This window comes from Vipera berus, assembly GCF_964194415.1.
Source record: "Vipera berus genome assembly, chromosome: 7".
In the NCBI taxonomy this organism is placed as follows: Eukaryota; Metazoa; Chordata; class Lepidosauria; order Squamata; family Viperidae; genus Vipera; species Vipera berus.
In genome coordinates this window covers 29,586,891-29,608,968 of record NC_138209.1, presented here as the reverse complement: position 1 = coordinate 29,608,968, position 22,078 = coordinate 29,586,891, and the positions used below count along the sequence as shown (strand labels likewise).

Here is a 22,078-nt window from a genome sequence, read left to right as displayed (position 1 = left end):
GGATTGAGACGAAGCCTGTTTCTCCCCATCCAAACCTGGACTGCCTCCAGGCAACGGGACATCACGTCGAGTGCATCACTGGGTTGGTTTTTCTTATTTTCTTATTTTTCTTATTTTCTTCAATCATAATGTTCTAATTGTCATTTCAAGATAAAATAAAAATGAGATATTTTTTTTAAAAAAATTCATTATTACCATTGATTAGACCAGTGTTTCTCAATCTTGGCAACTTTAAGATGGATGGACTTCAACTCCCAGAATCCCCAGCCAGCACTTCCATCTTAAAGTTGCCAAGATTGAGAAACACTGATATGCTGTCCTTCCTTCAAAGACTACCTGTGATGGTAAGCTAAGGCTAGTATGAAAGTCTCTGTAATACAAAAACTAGAGAAGCACATGTTCGCTTGTTTCTATGTGTCCAAAGCCATAGAGGCATTGTCTCTGGGTACGGAATTTTCTTCGATAGCCTTTCAATGATAACTAAAGGGAGGGCATGACATTGTGCCAGAGTTATGGTCTTTCTCTGCCTAAGTATGTATATCAAGGTTAGTTATGCCATAGAGAAGGCAGCATACCTGTTGGATTCACTATTAATAAAGTTTGGAGCCTTAGCTACTGTATATCCAGTTGGTGCTCTGTATCTGCTACATTCTGTTTAATAAGTGCTTTGGCCTGATCCTATCCCATTCTGAGTAGAAGATTAAAGACAAGTATAAGGATGCCCGTTTCGATGTGGATTGGAAATCACAGTTAATGGGTCAAAAAATAAATAAAAATATAGTAAAAAAATAAAATATATGAAAAATGTTCCCTTTCATCACAAATATAAACAATTTTAATAATTTATCATCTTTTCTTAAAATACAGCAAATGGTCTTTTTTTCCTATATCCCATCTCTTACATATAAACAAATGCATAAAACATTTCATTCCTGATATTAGCAAAAGTCCATTATCTATTTTAATCTTAATCAAATAATCTAACTTTATATTCCTTCCTTTCACTTCTAGACAATCTTGCTTTTCAGTTCCTTCAAATAATGTCACAGAACTTAATTTCACTTTTTCCAGATCAGTCTTTTGGTTCATCATTTGCATATTTCTTTTAATTATGAAGACCTCAACCAGTCTCTTTTTTATGTCCAGTGTCTTACCTTTTTCCATGTCATTCATGTAGTCAGTTATTTTTAAATCGACTTTCAACTCTGTCTCAATCAGGGCAGGTAATATTTGTTCTCTTTACAGCATCTTTTAATCACAGTATATTTATAATGGCAGACACTCTTAAAATGAACTTCTGGGTCCATCATTCAATACTGTATGTCCAATGTTGAAATATTTTGTTTCATTAGTCAGATTTGACTTTTCCTTTAATTGTAATCTTTAGTTACTTCTAGTTCCCTCTAGTGTCCAATATTTAAAGTCTTACGTTTTTTAATGCATTTAAAGCAAAAAAAATTCCAGTGGAAAGGATTCTTTAAAATTAATTCCAAAATCTTATTTCAAAATCATCTGGACCCTTAGACCATTTGTAACTTTCTAAAATCAAGGTTTAAATTACGCTTTTGCTGTATATTCCATAAAAAATAAATCCTTAAACTTTTATTTAAAATTTCTGTGAAGCCTGTTTCCTTAAAGGTGACAACCATGGGTTGTGGCAAGATGGACATTCCTTTGCCTCTCAGAGCTCTAAACCCACCCAAGGCTGCTGTTTTGCATTCTGGTCACAGGGAGCAACTGTCTGGAGCACTTGTGGGTGATTTCATGTCATCTCCTTGTCCAAGAAGGAATTATGAAGGCTCAGTCTACCTACCATCTCTTCATTCTGCTATGGTCATTGGCTCTGATTTTTATGGAGTTGTCTTCAATTTGCCATTTCTTCCCTGGAAATCTGAAAAGAAATATACTGTACTATCGAAGATACCAGACTGGGAGATTAAACTTGGAGAATATGCAGCAATAGCAAAATTAGCAGCATACAGTCACAACTAAAGGCTAACAGAATTTAAGAATAACTTCCATACCAGTACATATTACACAGCAAGGCAAACAATCTAGAGTAAAAGATATGAAATCAGAGATACATGTTTTTTAACAACTATAAATATTGAATAACAATCAGAGTATGAAAAAGAGATTATTGGAAATAAACATTTATCTCACAATGTTTTAGTAGTTTTTCTTTGTTATGTTCTTAACAAATAGTGGATATTTGGCACTTATTTTGGAAAGACAGAGATTTAAATTCTACATTTAAATTTAATTTTGTAAGGTTAATTTCTAATCAACTAATAAACAATATGGTTAATCTCTAAATTCTAATCAGTGATATACTGAGTGCCTACTGTATAAACATGACAATTTCTGTATACACTTAGATATATTTATCTACCAACTTTAATAATAGAAATACTTAAATAAAATATAAATAAGATATAAACAATTAAGCCAGATTATTCCTAGGTTCTGTTCCCAGAGCTGTTTCTATGTTAGAGAAGCTGTAGTCAAGGAACATGGACAAATAAATTTCCTTATGCTCCAGTGCCTCAAACACCTGTTGTAAAACTTCAGTTAATACTTGCACTCTTTATTTGTGTTAACAATAGATGTTATGCCCCTGACCTATGTTATTGATGGAAATGACATCATCTAAAAGAGAGATGAGGAATAAGAAATTTTCAGGCCTGGATAGAATCAAACTCCCCTTTCCTATATTGTTAGAACTTAATTTCAATATTATTGTACAAACGTGGAAGATAAATTGGGCAGGATATGTTTTCCAATGTGCAAAAAAAAAATCAGTTCTGTATAGTTGGTGGCGAATGAGAAAATAAAGCCCTCTACATACATTTTTTGAAAGAAATTCCAGATGAAACACTTATAATCTATTATGAACTTAAATTTACATGAAGCAATATCATATCCCTACACATACATTATGTAATATTGTAGAAACCATTCTTTGTGATCCTTTTTTCCCCCATGAATGAGTAAAGTGTGAAGAACTAACATGATTAAAACTGGATTTGAGCACTTACTAGCTTCCTGTAGCTATTAAGTAATAACAGTAACAGCTGTTGCTCTTCCCATTAGTGGAGAAAGCAAAGAACTTTTTTCTTTAAAGGATGTTTGCCTGTCAGGCTGCAGGAGAAAGCTGCTGTGTCTGAAGGAATATGGGTCCCCAGGTAAGTAATAGGAGCTTGTAATGCAACTTTGGTGTTCAATATCAGGAGACTGCCAGTGGGTGTATTGAAGGACATAACCACTAACTTCAGATATAATAATTTGTAATTGGAATATAGATGATGCTGTGTGAGAACTGCTCTAGCGCAGGCATGTCAAACTGCTGGTCCGCGGGCTGGATGCATCACACCAAAACCGTGCCCACCCCATTGCCAGCAATGGGGAGAAAGTTGCAATACGTCACACAACATTACGTGACGTCGCGAGTTTGACATGCCTGCTCTACCAGGTGTCAAAACAAGACATTTGTGAGTGGCTTCATTGTTCAAAAATCTCAATCATGGTACTGGGTTTTTAAAATGTGTCCCTTCTATGGCTTTACAACTTTCTTTAATATGGAAATGTTTGCATAAATCTATTCAGAGGAATAAAAGTGAACAAATCACTCTATGCTCTGAGAACAAATCTGAGAAGAAAAAGTTCATTGTATAATGTTATTCCATTCAGTGCGCTGAAAATAGAAGGAAAAATCTTTATATGCCAGGGGTGTCAAACTGCCGGCCTGCAGGCCGGTTGCATCATGTGGAGGCCGCGACCACCCCAGTTCCAGCAATGGGAAAAAAAGTCGTGATACGTCACAACACGTCACATGGCGCAGTGAGTTTGACACTCGTGCTATATGCTATAGAACAAGCCTACTTTTATTTATTACATTTCATTATATGATGTAGTGAAATATAATAAAGGAAAATATAATGTAGTAAAATTATTGAGATTTTTCATTTATAATAATATATTTTTACTTTTATAATGCAATAATAAAAGCCACACCATCTGCTGGTGTAGATTTTTGTAGTCTACATCTGGCAGCCTACTCCATTTGGCTGATCGTTTATATTTGGACTTCAGAAGCTTGAAGATGGCGTGCTATAGATATCAATTTGGCTGGGATTGTCTAAATCAGAAACGCACAAATTGAGGTACCAGAATTGCATATAGTCTCCTAGTTGTGGTCTCATTAAACTCCAGAGGTAATTATTCAGTTGTAATTTCTAATAAGTACAAAGTATTACTTAGGCATTCAGGAACAATGATATTTTTAGTTTAAATTAATTTCCCCATCCTGCTACTCAAATGACTGTCAATACAGAAAATATTGCACACTTTGTTTATGTTCAAAGGATGTACAGAGATATAAAGTTAATATTTTTATGTTTCTATTGAATAGTTGCAAGACCAAAAGAAGGTTGCAGGTAATTCAGTTTGAATGCTGGAAAAATGTGATTTCATTACAATGGATCTGCTGCTGGGTGAATATTTTGTAGATAGGTCACAGAGCCTGAGTAGCTGCATTCATCCCTTGCATATTAAATTATTGCTCAGAAAAAAAGTCTCTATAGCAGTGCTTCTCAGCCTCAGCAACTTTAAGATGTGTGACTTCAACTCCCAGAAATCCCCAGCCAGAATTCTAGAAGTTGAAGTCCACACACACACACACAATCAGAAAGTTGTTGCGGTTGAGATACTCTGCTCTAGAAGTTTCTGACCTAGCCTCACCACATGCATCAGAAAGTTCAGTTCCAAAGAGTTCCCAGCTAAGAAGTCAAAGCTGCTACTTTGTTCTCGAGAAGTTTTGCTTTGTGGACTAACCATGGCAGAAATTCACAAATAATTAAAACCTCGCTTCTAGTGGTGTAAAGTTTTTCAAAGCTAAAGCTTTGGTTATATCTGGATTTCAAAGATGTTACTGGATTCAGGCTATTTTTTTATAGAAAGATTAAAAAAATTATTCCTGCCAAATGTATTTGTTTTTTTCTGTTAGGCAGAGGGCAAGATGAAAGCCTGGTCCTTTCTTGTTCTGTGGGCATTTACAATCCTGTACTTGGTTTCATACGCTGATGGCTTTTCCCATGGGGCCATCCTTTCTGCCTGTTTTGATATGAGACCCAAACACATCCGAGCTCATCTTCAGAATCCTCAGAATAATTACATTACCATCCATACCAACACTTCCTTTTCTCCAGGTGACAGGTTACCAGGTAAGAAATAGCACCTGATTACAGGATTCTCAAAAATAATTACTGTGTTTCCCCAAAAATAAGACCTGGTCTCTTTTTTTTGCCTCCAAAAGAGGCACCACGTCTTATTTTTGGTGTGTGTGTGTGTGTGTGTCTTTTCCACGGTCTCAGCTTGCGGTGGCTGCACCAACAGCCCCACCCAGCTGGCCTACTTCTGCAGCCGAAGGAAATTCCTCTGGAGCTGAGAATGAAGCTCCAGATTGATGTGTGCGGTGAAGTCAAGCTGAGAACCGAGCATGACTTCACCTTCTGCTGTGGAATTTCTAGTATTATATCTCTTGCATATTCCGTTCCTGACATCTTTTCTTAGTTCTGTTCAAGTTTTTTTTCCCTATCCTTGTCTTTAATATTTCATTGTTTTTTTCCTACTGTTTATCTTTTGTATTTTCATAATCTTTCTCCAGAAAATGTAATGAAAGAAAGAAAGAAAGACCAAAGGATTGGTGATGTGATTAGTAGCAGGGTTTTTTTTTCTCATAGAACGCTCAGAACGGAGTTCCGGCACCTTTTTTGGATGGAACCCTGTAGGGTAGGCAAGGTGGGTTGTATGACATGTGTGAGTTCCGGCACCTTTTTCTTTTACAAAAAAAGCACTGATTAGTAGTATGGACTGTCAGGACCCACTTCAACTAATCACCCAAGAAAGCAGAACTTGAAACAAGCATTGTCTCAAAAGGAAACTTTTATTAGGGACTAGTGACAGCAGGGAATGTAAGGTGAGATCTGAAGAGAAGCCCATATGAATGATGTAATTAAAGCAAGCAATATGCCCCCTCCCACCAAAGTCATAATGTTCATTTGAAATTCAACCAATCCACAGGTGGCTTGATGGGCAGCTGACTGGTACAGTAGGGGTGCATCTCAAGGTCTTCTCCAGCTTTCGTTTCCTTGTAACTGTCTTCTAGATGAGAAGACACATTCCGTACTCAAAAGGAGGAGGCCAGACAAAGAAAGGAGAAAGTGAAAGTTACCACTATGAATCCCCCATGCACCCTCTCCCCCAACAGGAATGGCAGGCCCCAAAAGAATAGAAGAAAGGAGAGAGAAGACAAGGAGTTTGGGGGTCTGACATGGACACTATTTTGTTTTTACCTCTATTAACTACGTATTAAATGTGAAATGTCTGAACATGCCTAAAATTTGCTTCTTTTTAAGGAAGAGGGGTTATAGTGGGGAATGATAGGAGATAAAGATGCAATACTGAGATGTAATCTATTTTGTAATTTCTTGAAAATATTATTTATTATTATATATAAATGGGTTTTATTTTGATGCTTCACTTTGAGAAGATTGGAAAGTGTTTTCCCATTTCTCTGGGTGGACTTTTTTTTTTTAAAAAAAATCCTATTTATATCCTGCCCTTCTCCAAAGACTCAGGGCAGCTTACAATCTAAGCACAAATCAATGTGCTTAGCAATAGCCTTCATTCTATGTATATGCCTGCTTATTAGGGCTTTCGCCCCCCCCCCAAGCGTCAACACCCCTCCGTCCTGTGCGCTCCCACAGAGAGGGCCTCCTCAGGGTGCCACCGGTCAGAGAATGTCGGCTGGTGACCCCCAGGGGGAGAGCATTCTCGGTGGGTGCGCCAATACTTTGGAACCGCTTACCAACTGAAATCCGGATGGCCCCCGACCTTCGCTCCTTCCGGCGTGATCTAAAAACTTATCTATTCCAACAAGCCGGCCTTGCCTGATGGATTTGGGTTTTAAATTTTTCTCACTCTATTGTTTTATTGTTTTATTGTATCTTACTTTATTGCTCTGTACACCGCCCTGAGTCCTCCGGGAGAAGGGCGGTATATAAAACAAATAAATAAATAAATAAATAAATTATTACAAAGTCAGCTTACTGCCCCCAACAATCTGGGTCCTCATTTTACCTACCTCGGAAGGATGGAAGGCTGAGTCAACCTTGAGCCTGGTGGGACTCGAACCTGCACTAATTGCAGGCAGCTGGTGTTATTTAAGGAGGCATTAGCCCACTGGTCCACCAAGGCTCTTTTGCATTAACTGGAAAATACTGCTGCTGTTATTGTCTTGTTGCCCCTCTGTTCCTTGCTCCTAAGTCTCACTATTGCCTACATGTCCACATATGGGAAACTCCATAGGTGAAATTCTCTCTTGGGATTTAAATGAAGGTAAGAAGCCAAGAAACCTGCAAATAATTGAAAAGAGGATTGTACAATAAAAGACAGGAAATTCTCACAAAGAGACTCTGTAGCCACTTTATCACTAAGAATATGCCAGAATATCACACACCACGAAGCTTCTCATCTGCTTTGGGAAAAAGGGAAAAATATTTTTTCCCATCAAATTGAGAATGGTTGAAAAATATGTAAGAAAAATATGCTCACTATAGCTCAGGCACACATAATAGCAACCTCTTTTTCCAAGACATAGCTCAGAAAAGTAGTTCTAATGTTCTACTTTAGTAGAACTTTTAAAAGATTGCCAAGTTGCTTGAGGGTTTTATATATCTCCTGACAAATTGTATCAGACGCTTTCCAAAACGTAAGAGATTGGAATGAAATTATTTCCTTCTTGTCAATCATACTTATGCTCAGTTGCTTCTAGAAAACTTGGTTGTGAGCAGAAGCACATCTGAGATGTGAAACAAGTGAATTCTAGTATAAACCTAATCTCTACAATAATTTTTTGTAGGTGGACTTCACCTCAGAAACCCTCTCCTCTTCAGCCCCATATCTACAGTAATATAAATGTTTTTGCATCATGTCCTTTCCCCTCCCCCCCTACAGTTACAATCAGGAGTTCACGTGATTTTATGGGCTTCATGCTTCAAGCTCGCAGGGTTCTGAATGACCAAATTGCTGGCACATTTGTATACATTCCTCCTGGCTCCAAATTACTGACTTGTTTTGAAGATGGTGACACGGTTACCCATTCAGACAAATCACTTAAGAGAAACTTGTCCTTTGTGTGGAAAGCACCAGATCAGCCTATTGGAGACATCAGATTCTTGTAAGTATTTGCTTGCTAAGTATGACATTACTTCCTGAGGAAGTATTCTCAGGGCTTTTTTCTTCATAGAACGCTCAGAACGGAGTTCCGGCACCTTTTTTGGATAGAACCTCATAGGGTAGGCAAGGTGGGTTGTATGACATGTGTGAGTTCCGGCACCTTTTTCTTTTACAAAAAAAGCACTGAGTATTCTAATAACTCAATTGATGAGAATCAGATAAGTATTTTGGTGTGCAGGTTTCATTAAGAAGAGCATAGAGCATGGTTTTGGATAAAAAGATGGAAATGTTTAAAATCTTATTTTACATTTTGATTATTTACTTGAAAAGGGTAATCTAGAAGGGAATTTACTCACGTCTGGTATGAGTTTCTAATTAGCAGAATATAGGATCTATGAATATTATACTGAAAATTTAAAATTGTTCTACGCCTAATATTTTCATGCATTTTTCAATTATACTGCTTGCAGATTTTGAAGAATTCTTTTTTATTTTACTAAATGATTCATTACTGCAGAGAATGATTAAAGCCTTTCTTCAAATACTTTACAGTTTATCAGTTGTTCAGTCATACTTTGTTTATTGGGCAAAGATTGAATCGTCGACTGTTTCTCAACAAACACAGAATAGAACAATTACTGAAAATAATGATCTCTCCAGTACAATTAAACCAGCACTACTTCAGGAACGTATTGATCTGAAAGGAACATTTACTATAGGAAAAAGTAAGTTGTCCTCTGACACACGGTTTTTTCTTGTAGGAAAGACTATAAGTGCCCGTTTTATTTTTTAAACTGTTTTTAGTTCTCTTAACTATACAATAGTTACATTTGCCACAAGTTTCCATATTGAATTATAAATTTATTGAGGCAAAAAGTGGATTCTTATTTTCATGAGCAAAATGTCCAAGTCAACTAATTTCTGCCCTAATTCAATTTACAGTCTAGTGTAAAGTGAATAGATTATAAATGAGCAGCTTCTCTAAGACAGCTTTTCCTGATTTTTTTTTTGTCTATTATGTACCTGGGGTGGTTTCTTCATATGAATAAACTTTATGAGCCCTCATTTGGATCGTTCAATAAATGTAGCGGGGGGGGGGGGGGAAGGACCAAATACTCTTGTTCTTCTTTTCTTTGCATCTTTTAAATGTTAGAACATACTTTTTTTCCTTTTGAGAGACAGGGACAGTTCTTAGGCAAAAGTGGAGAGCAGAACTGCCTCAAGTAATAGAAAATATGGCATTCAATAACAATCAGTGCTCTATCCATATATAGTAAACCTCTCAGGTGGCATCTGACTGACTTCTCTCAGAAATAAAATAATGGATTAGATATAATAATAATAATAATAATAATAATAATAATAATAATAATAATAATAATAATAAGAAGAAGAAGAAGAAGAAGAAGAAGAAGAAGTTGGAAGGGACCTTGGAGGTCATCTAGTCCAACCCCCTGCTCAGGCAGGAACCCTATACCATTTCAGACAAATGGCTGTCCAGTCTCTTCTTAACGTTCATCTAATTAAATAATTTATCTCTTAACACTTTATAATGTATGACAATTGTTTAACATGGAAAAGATTTATGTAAATATGCATGTTTTATATTTTGTTCTGTGCAGTTATTTTTTAAGGTTTTGTTTTTGTTTCCCCTCCCACAAGGAAGTTCTGTTCCTGATACCATTGTAACTCCATTTGCAACATTTCCACCCACCACCAGCCTGATTCAAACTGAAGCAACCCTGGCTTTGGATTCAACTTACCATGGAAAACAAGCTTCTAATGTTGGCATCACTAGGAATTTTCTTTCTGAGTCCTTTGGAGACAGGGTCACTTCCAATGACATAATGCTCAATAATGGAACAGACAAAAATGGTGATTTCACTCTGGAATCATCCCTTCAGCTTCAGGATCTGAATTTCAGAGTGCAAGATTATTTTTCCAGTGCACACAATAGGTATTGTGAGAGTATTAAATGTGTGTGTGTTAATGGCAATGTGTGAAAAGCTGTTATCATATAGAATGCCTAGGAATTCTATAGAATGTGTGACATTTTTAGGCAAAGTATGAAATGTCTGTGTTATTTAAATATGCTATATGCTTTCCCTAGGCACTGTATATAATACCTAGGCATTATGCAGAATGACAAGAACTATTTAGGCAAAGTATGAAAAGAGAATCATGAAAAGGGTTAGTGTTAGGACTAGGGTCAGGGATAGGCAAACTCTAACTCAGGGGTGTCAAACTCAATTTCATTGAGGGCCGCATCAGCATTGAGGTTGTCCTCAGGGGGCCGGGTGGGTGTGGCCAGGGTGGGCGTAGCCTACTGGGTGGGCATGGCCAGCTCTACATCGTTCGCATCAAGGGTGCCTATGGGGGCCTGGGCAGGAGTGGGACAGATCTGAGGGTGTCTGGCAGGAGGAGGGTCTCTGGGCCAGGGCCAAGGCAGTGGGGGCCGTTCCCTCACTGTTTCCAGGATGGCTTCGCGGGCCACATGAAACCACTTCGCGGGCTGGATCTGGCCCCCGGGCCTTGTGTTTGACATGTCTGCTCTAACTCTAACTCTAGCTCTAGCCCTAGCCCCAACCCTAATCCTAACCTTTTATTGAAAAGACATATATGAAAATGAAATACAAAGTAAAGTACAGGACTTTCTTTCTGGGGGAAAAAACATGAGAGAAAAAGACCAGTATTGACAACTTGTTTCAACAAAGATGGCTAGAATGGCATTTTAATAGGAGTATTTTATAGCTTGCTGGTTAGTCTTTTGGCAATGCATAGAATGCCTAGGAAATGTGTGAGATATTAAGCATTTCATACTTTGATGTTCATTTTTGGCATTCTATAGCTTTCCTAGGCATTCTATAAAATGCCTAGTTTCACAATTGATGGTAATGTATATGAAAATTGTCATTATATGCTAGCACTGATGATGTTGCTTAGTTTGGGTAATGAAATGTCTGCAAGAAAACAACCAAACTCAATGAGCACGAAGGATCCCTTAAGTCTTAAGACTGTGTTCCTCCCTCTTATGCAAGTATATGTTTCATTTTAAGTAAATTATCTTTTTAGCCTTCAAACCCCAATCTTACAGACATTTACAACAAGCAGATTTCATTGAATCACATAGTTAATGGAAATGATACATTTCCTATAATTCTAAAGTTTTAAACCCTTATGACGTGACCAAGTGTGCCACCAGTACCTCATAAAACAGAAGGGCTACCAACAATGCAAGTTCTTCCTTATTGGGAAGTCTAAATTTCCAATCTGCTCTAGTTCATATTAAGACAAGATCTCTCAGAATTAATCTGGTATAGACCTCATAAATGCTAGTAGCCATGTAAATGCTGAGGTTTCAGGGAATTGAAGTATCACTTATCAAGTATCACCCAGAAGGCTACAAGTTTGCATACTTGCTTTTTAATAAGACAAACAAGAGTGTTCATTGTGTTATTAATAGGCTTGATCTCATTGCTGAATCATTATAATCTAGGAGCAATGTCCTTAGATGAGTCTTTAGAAAATTTCACTCTCTAAACATTGGGAAAACATCATATATATAAAGATGTGTGAGTGAGGTGTGAAGATCTTACTCAATGGTTCACAAGATGTTAAAATTGTGAGGGACAATTGGAAATTGGCAACTGTGAGATACCCTGATTACTTGAAAACTCTGTACATCTGTTCTGAAAATGATAGAGATTCATAACAGGAAGCAGCATTTCAGCAGACTGAAAGCAAAACTCAGTATGAATAGCATAGCTGAGATGAGGGAGCTTTCGTCCTCTATTTGTAAAATCAATTTCTATTTGTAAAATGAATAATATAAGAAAGTGACATCAGGAATTCAAACTGTAATAAATACTAGTACAGTGCAGTACAATTACTGAATATTTACTAATATTACAAGAAATTAATTGGAATTTCCTCTTCAATATTTTAGGACAGAAACTACTTCAAGTATTCACATGTCTCTTTTGTGTCTGACATGTAAGAAAAGCATGCAGGTAAGCCTTTGGGGAGGTCTGTGTGTGTGTGCGTGTGTTTGTCTGTGTGCGCGTGCACATGCGCATGTATATGTGTAGTAAGTTAGGACATAACGTCTTTTAGTAAAGATCTGTAGATTCACTTTTATAATAGCATCATAAATTCTTTCCATGGCAGAAGTCCAGTCTTATAAGGCACATATTTAGAATTCTGTTTTTAAGGTGCTATTATTCTTACTCCTGTTGAGTAAAAGCCCCCAAACTGCATACACTGAAGTCTATTTTCTGGCAGACTTCGGTAGTTTTACCTGTAACTCACATGCCACCCACTTTAGAACAGAAGCACTTCCAGAGATTCATGATTTAAAACACAGTATACATTATAATGACAAAATTATCCGTCACAAAGTTAAAACTACAGAGATAAATTAAAGCATTTACAAGTAATTTATGAACACTTACCAACACGCAAATGACTTACATGGTATATAGTGATTTACAAGATATATGGCATCTTGATCATTAAGTGAATCCAGCTTCCCCATTGATTTTGGTCGTGAGAAGTGGAGTGGGAAGGTCACAAATGATGATCATATGGTCCCAGGATGCTGCAACCATTGTAAATACATGCCTGATGCACTTCTGGTGGGGATGCTATGATGGTTGTATATATGAGGACTGGTCATAAGTCACTTTTCTCAGTGCCATTGTAACTTCAAACAGTCACTAAATAAATGGACTACCTATATTCTTGTATAATACTATATAAATACTATTGTGTAATGAATTAGAACCATTGTGTATTTAACTTGAATCATGATGTATTTAACTCAAAATTTGCTGCAATAAACTATGTTCTTAACTATGGTTTGTCCTTAAACTGGGGTATTTTTAACCGTGGGAAGTTGTAAATTATTTGCATTTGCATTGGTTCAATCTTCTCAGTATAGGAATCAAGTTTAAAACATAGCCAAAATATGGCTGGCCAATATCTGAATACAGTTGATGATGGAAAAGTCACCATACCTGTCAATAACTAATTTCACTGTTGAAGTATTCTTGACACTAAGCCATCTATCTGACTTCCTGTAGTTTAAAACCACTAATTCACATCCTACATTCTGCATTATTAGGGAAAACTTTTGGACACCTTTTAAATGGTACACCATCAGATATTTGACTACATTGTCTTATCCCCACCTGTCAAAACTAAACTCATTGTTTACCTCATTCTGTATTTATAAGACTTAGTTTCTCATTTCCTGATTATTTTTAATGTTCCATATGTATATATGTTCCAGTTTTCCTAGATTTATGTAGTTTACATCTGGTAGCCTACACCATCGGAAAAGTTGATGCCCTAGAAATGTCTATAGTCCCTCACAGTGTAGTTTTGATAATCTCTAGAAGTTATTAATCCAGTTGTAACTTCTTATTTGAGATTAAGAAGAAAATGTTGATTAGACATTATGGAACAATGATTATTTTAAATTTTAATTCATGTTAAATGTCACTGAATTCAAACATTTTTTTCCTTATTCCACCTCCCATTCAGCACTATTTTTGATGTGCACCCCATTCTCCAACCTGTTACAAAATGGCCTCAACAAAAAAAAATATTGTAAACTTGAATGAGTTGTGGTGGCACAGTGGTGAAAGTGCAGTATTGCAAGCTGACTCTGCCACTGTCAGGAGTTCAATCTTGACCAGCTCAGAGTTGACTCAGCCTTCCATCTTTCCAAGACTGGTAAAATGTGGACCCAGACTGCTGGGAGCTGACATTGTAAATTGTTCAGAGAGTGCTGTAAAGCACTATGGAACAGTATATAAATCTAAGTTTACAATAGTGGCAAATATCTGCAGTTCAGGTGTAGGATGAGGGTGAAAATTCATTCTTCGAGCTTGTGGGTTGATTTCTGAATGTTTTGTTACCAGGCTAGGTAACATCTTCAGCGGAGTTTAGGGGATATCAGTGTAAGTGTTCTGTTTATAAGGGCTTTGTATGGTCAGTAGGTTTTGTGATGGGTCAGATGTGAGACATCAGTGGGAGTCTTGTGATAGCTCTTGTGATGAGGCAGTTACATCAAGTCAGGGTTATTGGGAAGCGAAGTGCTGGTTGCTAGGGCTTACATAGGTTGGTTGAGGGTCGGTGCTGTCTCTGGTTAGCTGCGTGGCTCACTGGCCATACTCAGCGTGTGGTCCTCAATGGAATTGCCTCTTCAACCTACTACTTGATAAGATAGAAAAATGTGGGCTAGACAGCATCACCACCAGATGGATTCGTAGCTGGCTGACCGGCCATACTCAGCGTGTGGTCCTCAATGGAACTGCATCTACATGGAGGGAAGCGTGTAGTGGGGTGCCCCAGGGCTCTGTTCTGGGCCCAGTGCTCTTCAACACCTTCATCAATGATTTGGATGAGGGGATAGATAGGGAACTCATCAAATCTGCAGATGACACCTAGCTGGCAGGAATAGCCAACACTCCAGAAGATAGGCTTATGGTCTTGACCATTGGGCGTTATCTAACAAAATGAAATTCAATGGTGAAAAAAGTAAGTTCTATATTTAGGCAAGAAAACCCAAATGCACAGGTATAGTATAGGTGGTACCCTGCTCAATAGTAGTAACTGTGAGAGGGATCTTGGAGTCCTAGTGGACAATCACTTAAATATGAGCTAGGCTGCATTAACAGAAGGATAGAATCAAGATCACGTGAAATGTTAATGCCACTTTACAATGCCTTGGTAAGGCCACACGTGGAATACTGCATCCAGTTTTGGTCACCATGATGTAAAAAAGATGTCGAGACTCTAGAAAGAGTACAGAGAAGAGCAACAAAGATGATCAGGGGACTGGAGGCTAAAACATATAAGGAACGGTTGCTGGAATTGGGTATGTGTAGTTTAATGAAGAGAAGGGTGAGGGGTGACATGATAGCAGTGTTCCAATATCTCAGGGGCTGCCACAGAGAAGAGGGAGTCAAGCTATTCTCCAAAGCACCTGAAGGCAGGGCAAGAAGCAATGAATGGAAACTAATCAAAGAGAGAAGCAACCTAGAACTAAGGAGAAATTTCCTGACAGTTAGAACAATTAATCAGTAGAACAACCTGCCTCCAGAAGTTGTGAATGCTCCAACACTGGAAGTTTTTAAGAAAAGACTGAACAGCCATTTGTCTGAAATGGTAGGGTTTGCTGTCTGAGCAGGGGGTTGGACTAGATGACTTCCAAGGCCCCTTCCAACATCATCATCATCATCATCATCATCATCATCATTATTATTATTATTATTATTATTATTATTATTATTATTATTATTATTATTATTATTCGCACAGTCAGCCAGATGTTCAGACTGGATTTGGCATTTTTCTCTACCTATCGAGTCCTTACCTGGGATGGGCAGATGTGGATGTTTGATGGTATTACAGATATCATCACAGGATGGAAGCAGTTCCTAGTAAGGCTGCCTTTTGCAATTGACTAATGGCAAATTTGTCAATGCCAATGGTGTTCAAATGGTACTCCAGTTGTTTTGGGATTACACCCAAGGCACCTATTACTGTTGGTACTACCCTTGCTAGCTTTTGCCACAGACGTTCTACTTCTATTTGTAGGTCTTTGTATTTTGTTATCTTCTCCAGTTCTTTCTTGTGTATTCTGCTGTCTCCAGGCACTGCCACGCCCACTATCCAGACTTTTTTGTCTTTCTTATCGACAATTGTTAAGTCTGGGATATTATGTGGCAGATGCTTGTCTGTTTGAATTCTAAAGTCCCAGAGCAATTTAACTTTATCATTTTCTATGACTTTCTCTATTTTATGATCCCACCAGTTCTTGCTTGCAGGCAAACGATATTTCTTGCAGATCTTCCAATGCACCATTGTTGCTACTTTGTCATGCCACTGCTTGTAGTCAGTCTGTGCGATCTTCTTGCAGCAGCTTATTATTATGATTCTGAGGGGTTTGTAGGCTAGTTGTAGGTCAATGTGTCTGTTGATGGACTTGCTTGTGGAGTGCCAGACTTTGAAGAACTCATGAGCATGGCCGGTGGTAGCATGGCCAATGATTTTTGTGTTACTCCAATCGAACTGGTGCTGTTTGGTGTTGTTATGGGTAGAGATTAAGGGATCATGCTGTTTGACTGCCAGCCATTATTCGTAGATCCTGGATTTTAACTGATGTGATGTTTGTCTCACATAGAATTGGTTGAAATTGTTACAGTTGATTTGGTAAATTATGTTGTTTCTTTCATCCTTCTGTATCTTGTCTTTGGTTCCAGATAATTCCTGGTGGAGTGTGGCTGTGGGTTTGTGGGCTATTACTATTCCTAGAGGTTGGAGAATTCTGCTTGTCATTTCCAATGACCTTTTTGTATATAGTAGAGTTAGCTTTTGCATGGTGGTTGGCTATGTGTTATGTTGTGGTTTGGATGCTGTGTGTTGGAATATGAAGTTTTTTGGATAGCCATTATGGAGAAAGATGTCAAGCAGCCATTCTCTTCTGCTTTTCTTAGTGTTGTGGTGCTGGAGTGTGTCCTAGCCTTTCTGAAAAGCGTCTAGACACAGCTTCTTTTGTGTGTTGCTTGTGAAGCTGAGGATCTGGTCTGTGTGCATGGGTTTGTAGTAGACGCAGTTTCCAGTTCTCCATTATCTAATCTCCTTATATCAATGTCAAGGAATTGGAGTCTGTTGTCTGTTTACTCTTCGCATGTGAATTTGATCCCAGGGACTATGTTATTTTTTAAATAATATTTTATTAATTTTCTAATTTTACATTTAGGTATTTAAAAAGCAATGTGGTGGCTGGGTTAATCAACAATTCAATAACATACAAAAATCTTTAGTACAAATCTCAAGTTACAACATCAAATATTTCCTCTCTTTTTCCCTTAATATCTACTATCTTGTATTTAAGCTAATACAGTTCTTATTCTGTCAACTAAGTAAAAACATCATTATTACATTTATCAATAAATGTTTAGCTTATACATATCTTAGTTACTTTTACATTCAATCTTTATAGACAATCAATATCCTGTTATTGGTTTTTCCCCAATTTTTAGTTTCCCATCAATATTCAAATTTAACCTTTGATATTTATAATTTCCAGGCTTTAGGTAACCAAAGTTTCCCTTATCTCAATTCACAACAGAATCTAATATTCAAAATACACGTCTTATCTATTTGAGTATAGTCTTGTTCTATTTTCTAAAAGTTATCTATTTCCCACCATATTAAATCATCTAATTAATAATACAGTATCCCCTTTAATAAATCAAAACCATTATATATATGGTCTGGGTTAATCAATAAATCAAACATATTCATATATTTTTTTCTTTTGGGTCTAATTTTTAAATTTTAAATATTAAACAAATAGAATCCTTATTTTCAACTAGTTTCCAAAATTCCCCTTACCTCAACTTCTCCCTTTAACCCTCTAATTGGTAATATAAAATCCCCTCTAATAAATCAAAACCCCAATTTTCTCCAGCCTTATTTTGGCTTTTTTCCTTTGCCAACTAGCCTTCCATGTTAGTGCTTTTAAATCATCAAATAGATCTCCCTCTATTATTATATATATTATTTGAAATAAGAGAGACAATTTAATTGCCATTTTTTTGGAAGGGCTAACCCATTTGTATTCATTAGATCATCTCCCTGTTATTCCAATTCCCCATGACTGTCCTGATATGTTTATCTTCCATTCAATCTGTTCTTTCTCTTCAAGTTTCTTTTGATATATATACAAAGTCTTTTCCATTTTCAGTGTTGTCACTCCCTTTTTGGGGTTTTCCATTAACCATATTTGTTGGTCGATTGAGTCCTCTGTCTTAGTATTTGATTGTTCCACTTCTTCTGTTATCTTCTATGTTGTTAGTTCTTTGGTTGTAGTAAAAATTTGGGTTTGTATATCTAAACTGGCATCTTGTTCTTTTATGTTGCATCTTATTTTGTCACAAACTGAAAGAATGGTTTCCTGTATTGGTTTCAACATGGAAAAGATCTTTTCCTAGTCTTCATTCATATTCTCTTAATAGTGTGTTAAGTTGAGAACTTTAAAATCAGACATTAATAATAATTTTATAACTAGGTATGGGATCTCTATTTCACATGTTTATAGGTAGTCTTTATAGTAGAAGTCATTTGTCAAGTAAGATTTTATAGTCCAAGGTATTTCATCATCTCATATAATAACCAATGTTCCCCAGATAAAGAATTAAGAAAGCAATTCCCCACATATAGCTCTGAAAGTCAATAAAGGTTTACATTCATAGTTCAAGCAGGCCAGTTATGCCACCCAGAAATTCTCTTTATAGCTGAGTTTCTCACAAGTGGTATCTATCAAGGTTGAAAGAGTTTTATCTGAAGTCTGGGCTTCAAGCCAAGTCTCTTTTAGGCAATAACAAGTTGTAATACCAAACTTCACCACAAGATGTCACCGATGCCGTTTAAAGTTTTTAAAGTCCAAAATTTTAATAATCCTTTTTCCAGTTTTATTTCTTTTTTTGTAGATAAAAACAAAAGTCTCCAGTAAAAATAAGAAAACTTTTGGTCCCCAAGTTTCAGAAACATATATATCCAATTAGATTAAAATTTTTCTTTTCGTGCTTTAACTCCCCTGGGTAGTCAGTCACTGCTATTCTTAGAAATTCCCTTCCCTCTCTCCTCACAGGGAAAAGATACTTTGGGCAGCTTTTACAGGAAAAGAAAATACTTAGGATTTTAAAGAGAAGACCGTATCTCACCCAGTTTCAATTGCGTTGTTTTAGAAGTGCTTGGTGGTAAGTTTGACTTTGGCTGTCTGTAGCTTAGTGAGCCATATTGCTATGGCTGGTCTTTCCTCTGCCAGTTTGGAGGGCTGCCCCGGTGCTGCCCTTCTGCAATTAAGCGGGGATCTCCTCTTTGCTCGTCGCCCCTACAAGGCAACTTTCAACCCTTTCCAGGGGCCCCCAGCGAAACGAAACGAAACCAAACAAGGAAGATGGAGCTCGCCTTCCAGTGGCCACGGCTGCTGCAATGGGAAACCAGAAGTCCCTCGGGACTATGTTATTGAGTAGGTGGTGTGTTTCTTCAATTTGGGAGTGTTTGATGATGACAAAGATGTCATTGAATTTTGATTGGATGGTGGGTAGAGGTATGGATTCGAGTCATTGCATGACTGCTTCGACTATTAGGCCTGATATAGGTGATGCCATCGGGGTACCTTGTATTTTTATAGATTTTCCCATTGAACTTGAAGTATGTGTTGAGGCATAGATCCAGGAGTTTCATGATGGTTTTTGTGGACTTGGAGTGTTCTGTGGTGGTATCATCTTTGTGGGTATGGTGTTTAGTGAGTAGATGGTGTATGGTTTGTTTAGCCAGGTTGATGTTAATAGAGTGCATTGACATTGAAAGAGACCATAATTTCTTCCTTGTTGATCTTGGTGTGCTTGATGCTTTGGAGAAATTGTTCTGGGGAGTTTATTGAGTGGGTTGAATCATTGACCAGGTGTCTGAGTTTCCTCTGTAAGGTTTTTGCTAATTCGTAGCCCTTATAAACAGAAGAACACTGACACTGACATCCCCTAAACTCTGCTGAAGATGTTACCTAGCCTGCTAACAAAATGTTCAGAAACCAACCCACAAGCTCGGAGGACAAATCTTCACCCTCAAAAGTCTAAGTGCTATTGCCATTGCTTTGTCTATGTTCAAAGCACGAAGTATTTCTACAGAGATATAAAGTGTTTTAATATTTATATTGTTTTTAAAATAGTGTCAGAAAAGAAAAACAAAAAGAACAAAACACAAAGATACACATATTAGCCAAAAGGTGCATAATGTGCTTAAAAAAATAAGTGAAAAATACAGCAAAAAATAATAATTTAAACAATTACAATTGTATACATAATTATATAACCATATTTGTTGCTAATGCACTTATATAACTATTATGCTTTTTTAAAAAAACTACTGTATTTTGTATCAATCAGACTCGGATTTCATTACACTTATTTTTAGATTTTAGATTTAGATTTTATTAGATTTATATACCGCCCTTTTCCCGTAGGACTCAGGGATGCTTGACAACTGATTCATATTTATGACTGTTGCTGGGTCCCAAGTCATGGGATCATCTTTTGTGACCTTCTGACAAGTAAAGTCAATGGGGAAGCCAGATTCACTTAACAACTAGGTTACTAACTTATCAACTGCAGTGATTCGCTTAACAAGTATGGCAAGAAAGATAGTAAAATTTGGCAAAACTAACTTAACAAATGACTCACTTAACAACATAAATTTTGGACTCAGGTGTAGTCATAAGTCAAGGACTACTTGTAACCTAATAATTATTATCTGGAGATTATAATGAGATCTTTTCTTTCTATTAACAGCTTTATCCCCATGATGCTCAATTAAGGCCACTGTTAGATCTCAAGTAATCTTTTATCCAAATATGCATTTAATGTTTTTGCTTTCAAGGAGACTTTGGTGATACCTACTCCAGAAGTAACTAAGTCTGCACCTCCCATTACAACTTCACCATTGGTCCAGTTTTGGGAATCTCCTAAGACAGAAGATTTGGATAGAGAAGAGAATATAGATGTCTACCAAAGTTTATCAGCAGTTTCAAGACAAATAACAAATAAAAAACCAACAATACAGAAAGTTTCAGTAAATTTTCTGCCCCAGGCTGAATTTCCAACATCTGGGCAGGAGACATACGATCAGAAGGCGGATCCTAGGAATACACTCCTAAAAGTAACAAGGACAAAACCCCAAGCTGCTGTTTCTGGAGTAGGAAAAGGAAAGTCACACAAAGAGTCACGACTTGTAGCAGCTCAACTAGGTGTTCTCCTTGGCTGCTCTGCTGTCCTTGGCATGGTCCTAGCTGTTGGCCTCCGCTGCATCCATTCCCAGTATTGCCATAAGCGGACTGAAGTCTCTTTTAGTGAGCCAGATAATAATGTCATTGCACTCCAGGATAGTGGAGAGATGATGCACTTCAGGAAGATACGAGAAAATAGCTTTGTCCTGGTGCAGGCAGAGTACAACTGGATCAGCCCTTCAAGCAGTGTTAAAAAAGCTGTTATGTAGAGAGGCAGTTCATTGTGATATTATTGATGTTGTTCTTTTATAGGTGAAATCTGTTCATCTATGAGGCTACAGTAAATGTTAATAAGAAATCTGACTAATTGCATATATTCATTTAAGCGAATATAATCAAAGCATGCATGCTTTAATTACTACGAGTAGCAAGAACTGCAATTAAGCATTGTCTCTTAGTCTCTGCAAATAAATAAATAAATACATAAATAAAGTTTTTCTGTTGGCTATTCTTTTTCAAACAAACTCAAGCCTTCCTCCCTCTTCTCACTTAGTGGCTTTGATTTGATGTGTGTGAGATTTCTCAGATAAGTCAAATTTTGCCACTTGAGCTAACTTTCCATTTCAGAAAAACAATGAAAAGCAACACTTGCCTTTTAGAAAATTGATTCCTGGCATAAAACACACTGACTGCCTTTATTATGAATTGATCTCCAGAAATGAAACAAAGATACAGTAAATGCCACCTTTTGGGAGTGGAACATGGCTCCTCACCAGGTGTAAATGGAAAGAAAGCTTCTCCTGACCATTTACACCTTGATCAGTTGGCATGTTAAATGCACACAGATGGCATTTTGCTTTGTTTCCTCTCCAGATCAGTTTGATACAACTATTGGAAGAGAAGTTTATTAAAGAAGAAGAAGGTTTTTTGTTCAACTCAGGAAGTCCCAACGTGGAGGGTATGGAACACAAACTGTTGTATAGATGGGAAGAAAAAGAAAGAAATCAAAGAAAAAGCAAAAAGTGCAAGAAAGGAACA

The 22,078-nt window shown here is 37.1% G+C and overlaps 1 protein-coding gene across 1 annotated transcript; it reads left to right on the top strand.

Moving 5' to 3' along the window:
* Window positions 1–1,780: 1,780 nt before the first annotated feature.
* On the top strand, window positions 1,781–21,507 carry REELD1 (reeler domain containing 1). Its single transcript, XM_081333219.1, is given in 8 exon segments — window positions 1,781–1,909; window positions 1,912–1,981; window positions 5,010–5,222; window positions 8,017–8,239; window positions 8,791–8,963; window positions 9,901–10,195; window positions 12,185–12,248; window positions 20,695–21,507. Coding segments are annotated over 8 exon segments (1,770 nt in total). The 5' UTR covers window positions 1,781–1,792; the 3' UTR covers window positions 21,310–21,507.
* The last annotated feature ends 571 nt before the right edge of the window (window positions 21,508–22,078 follow it).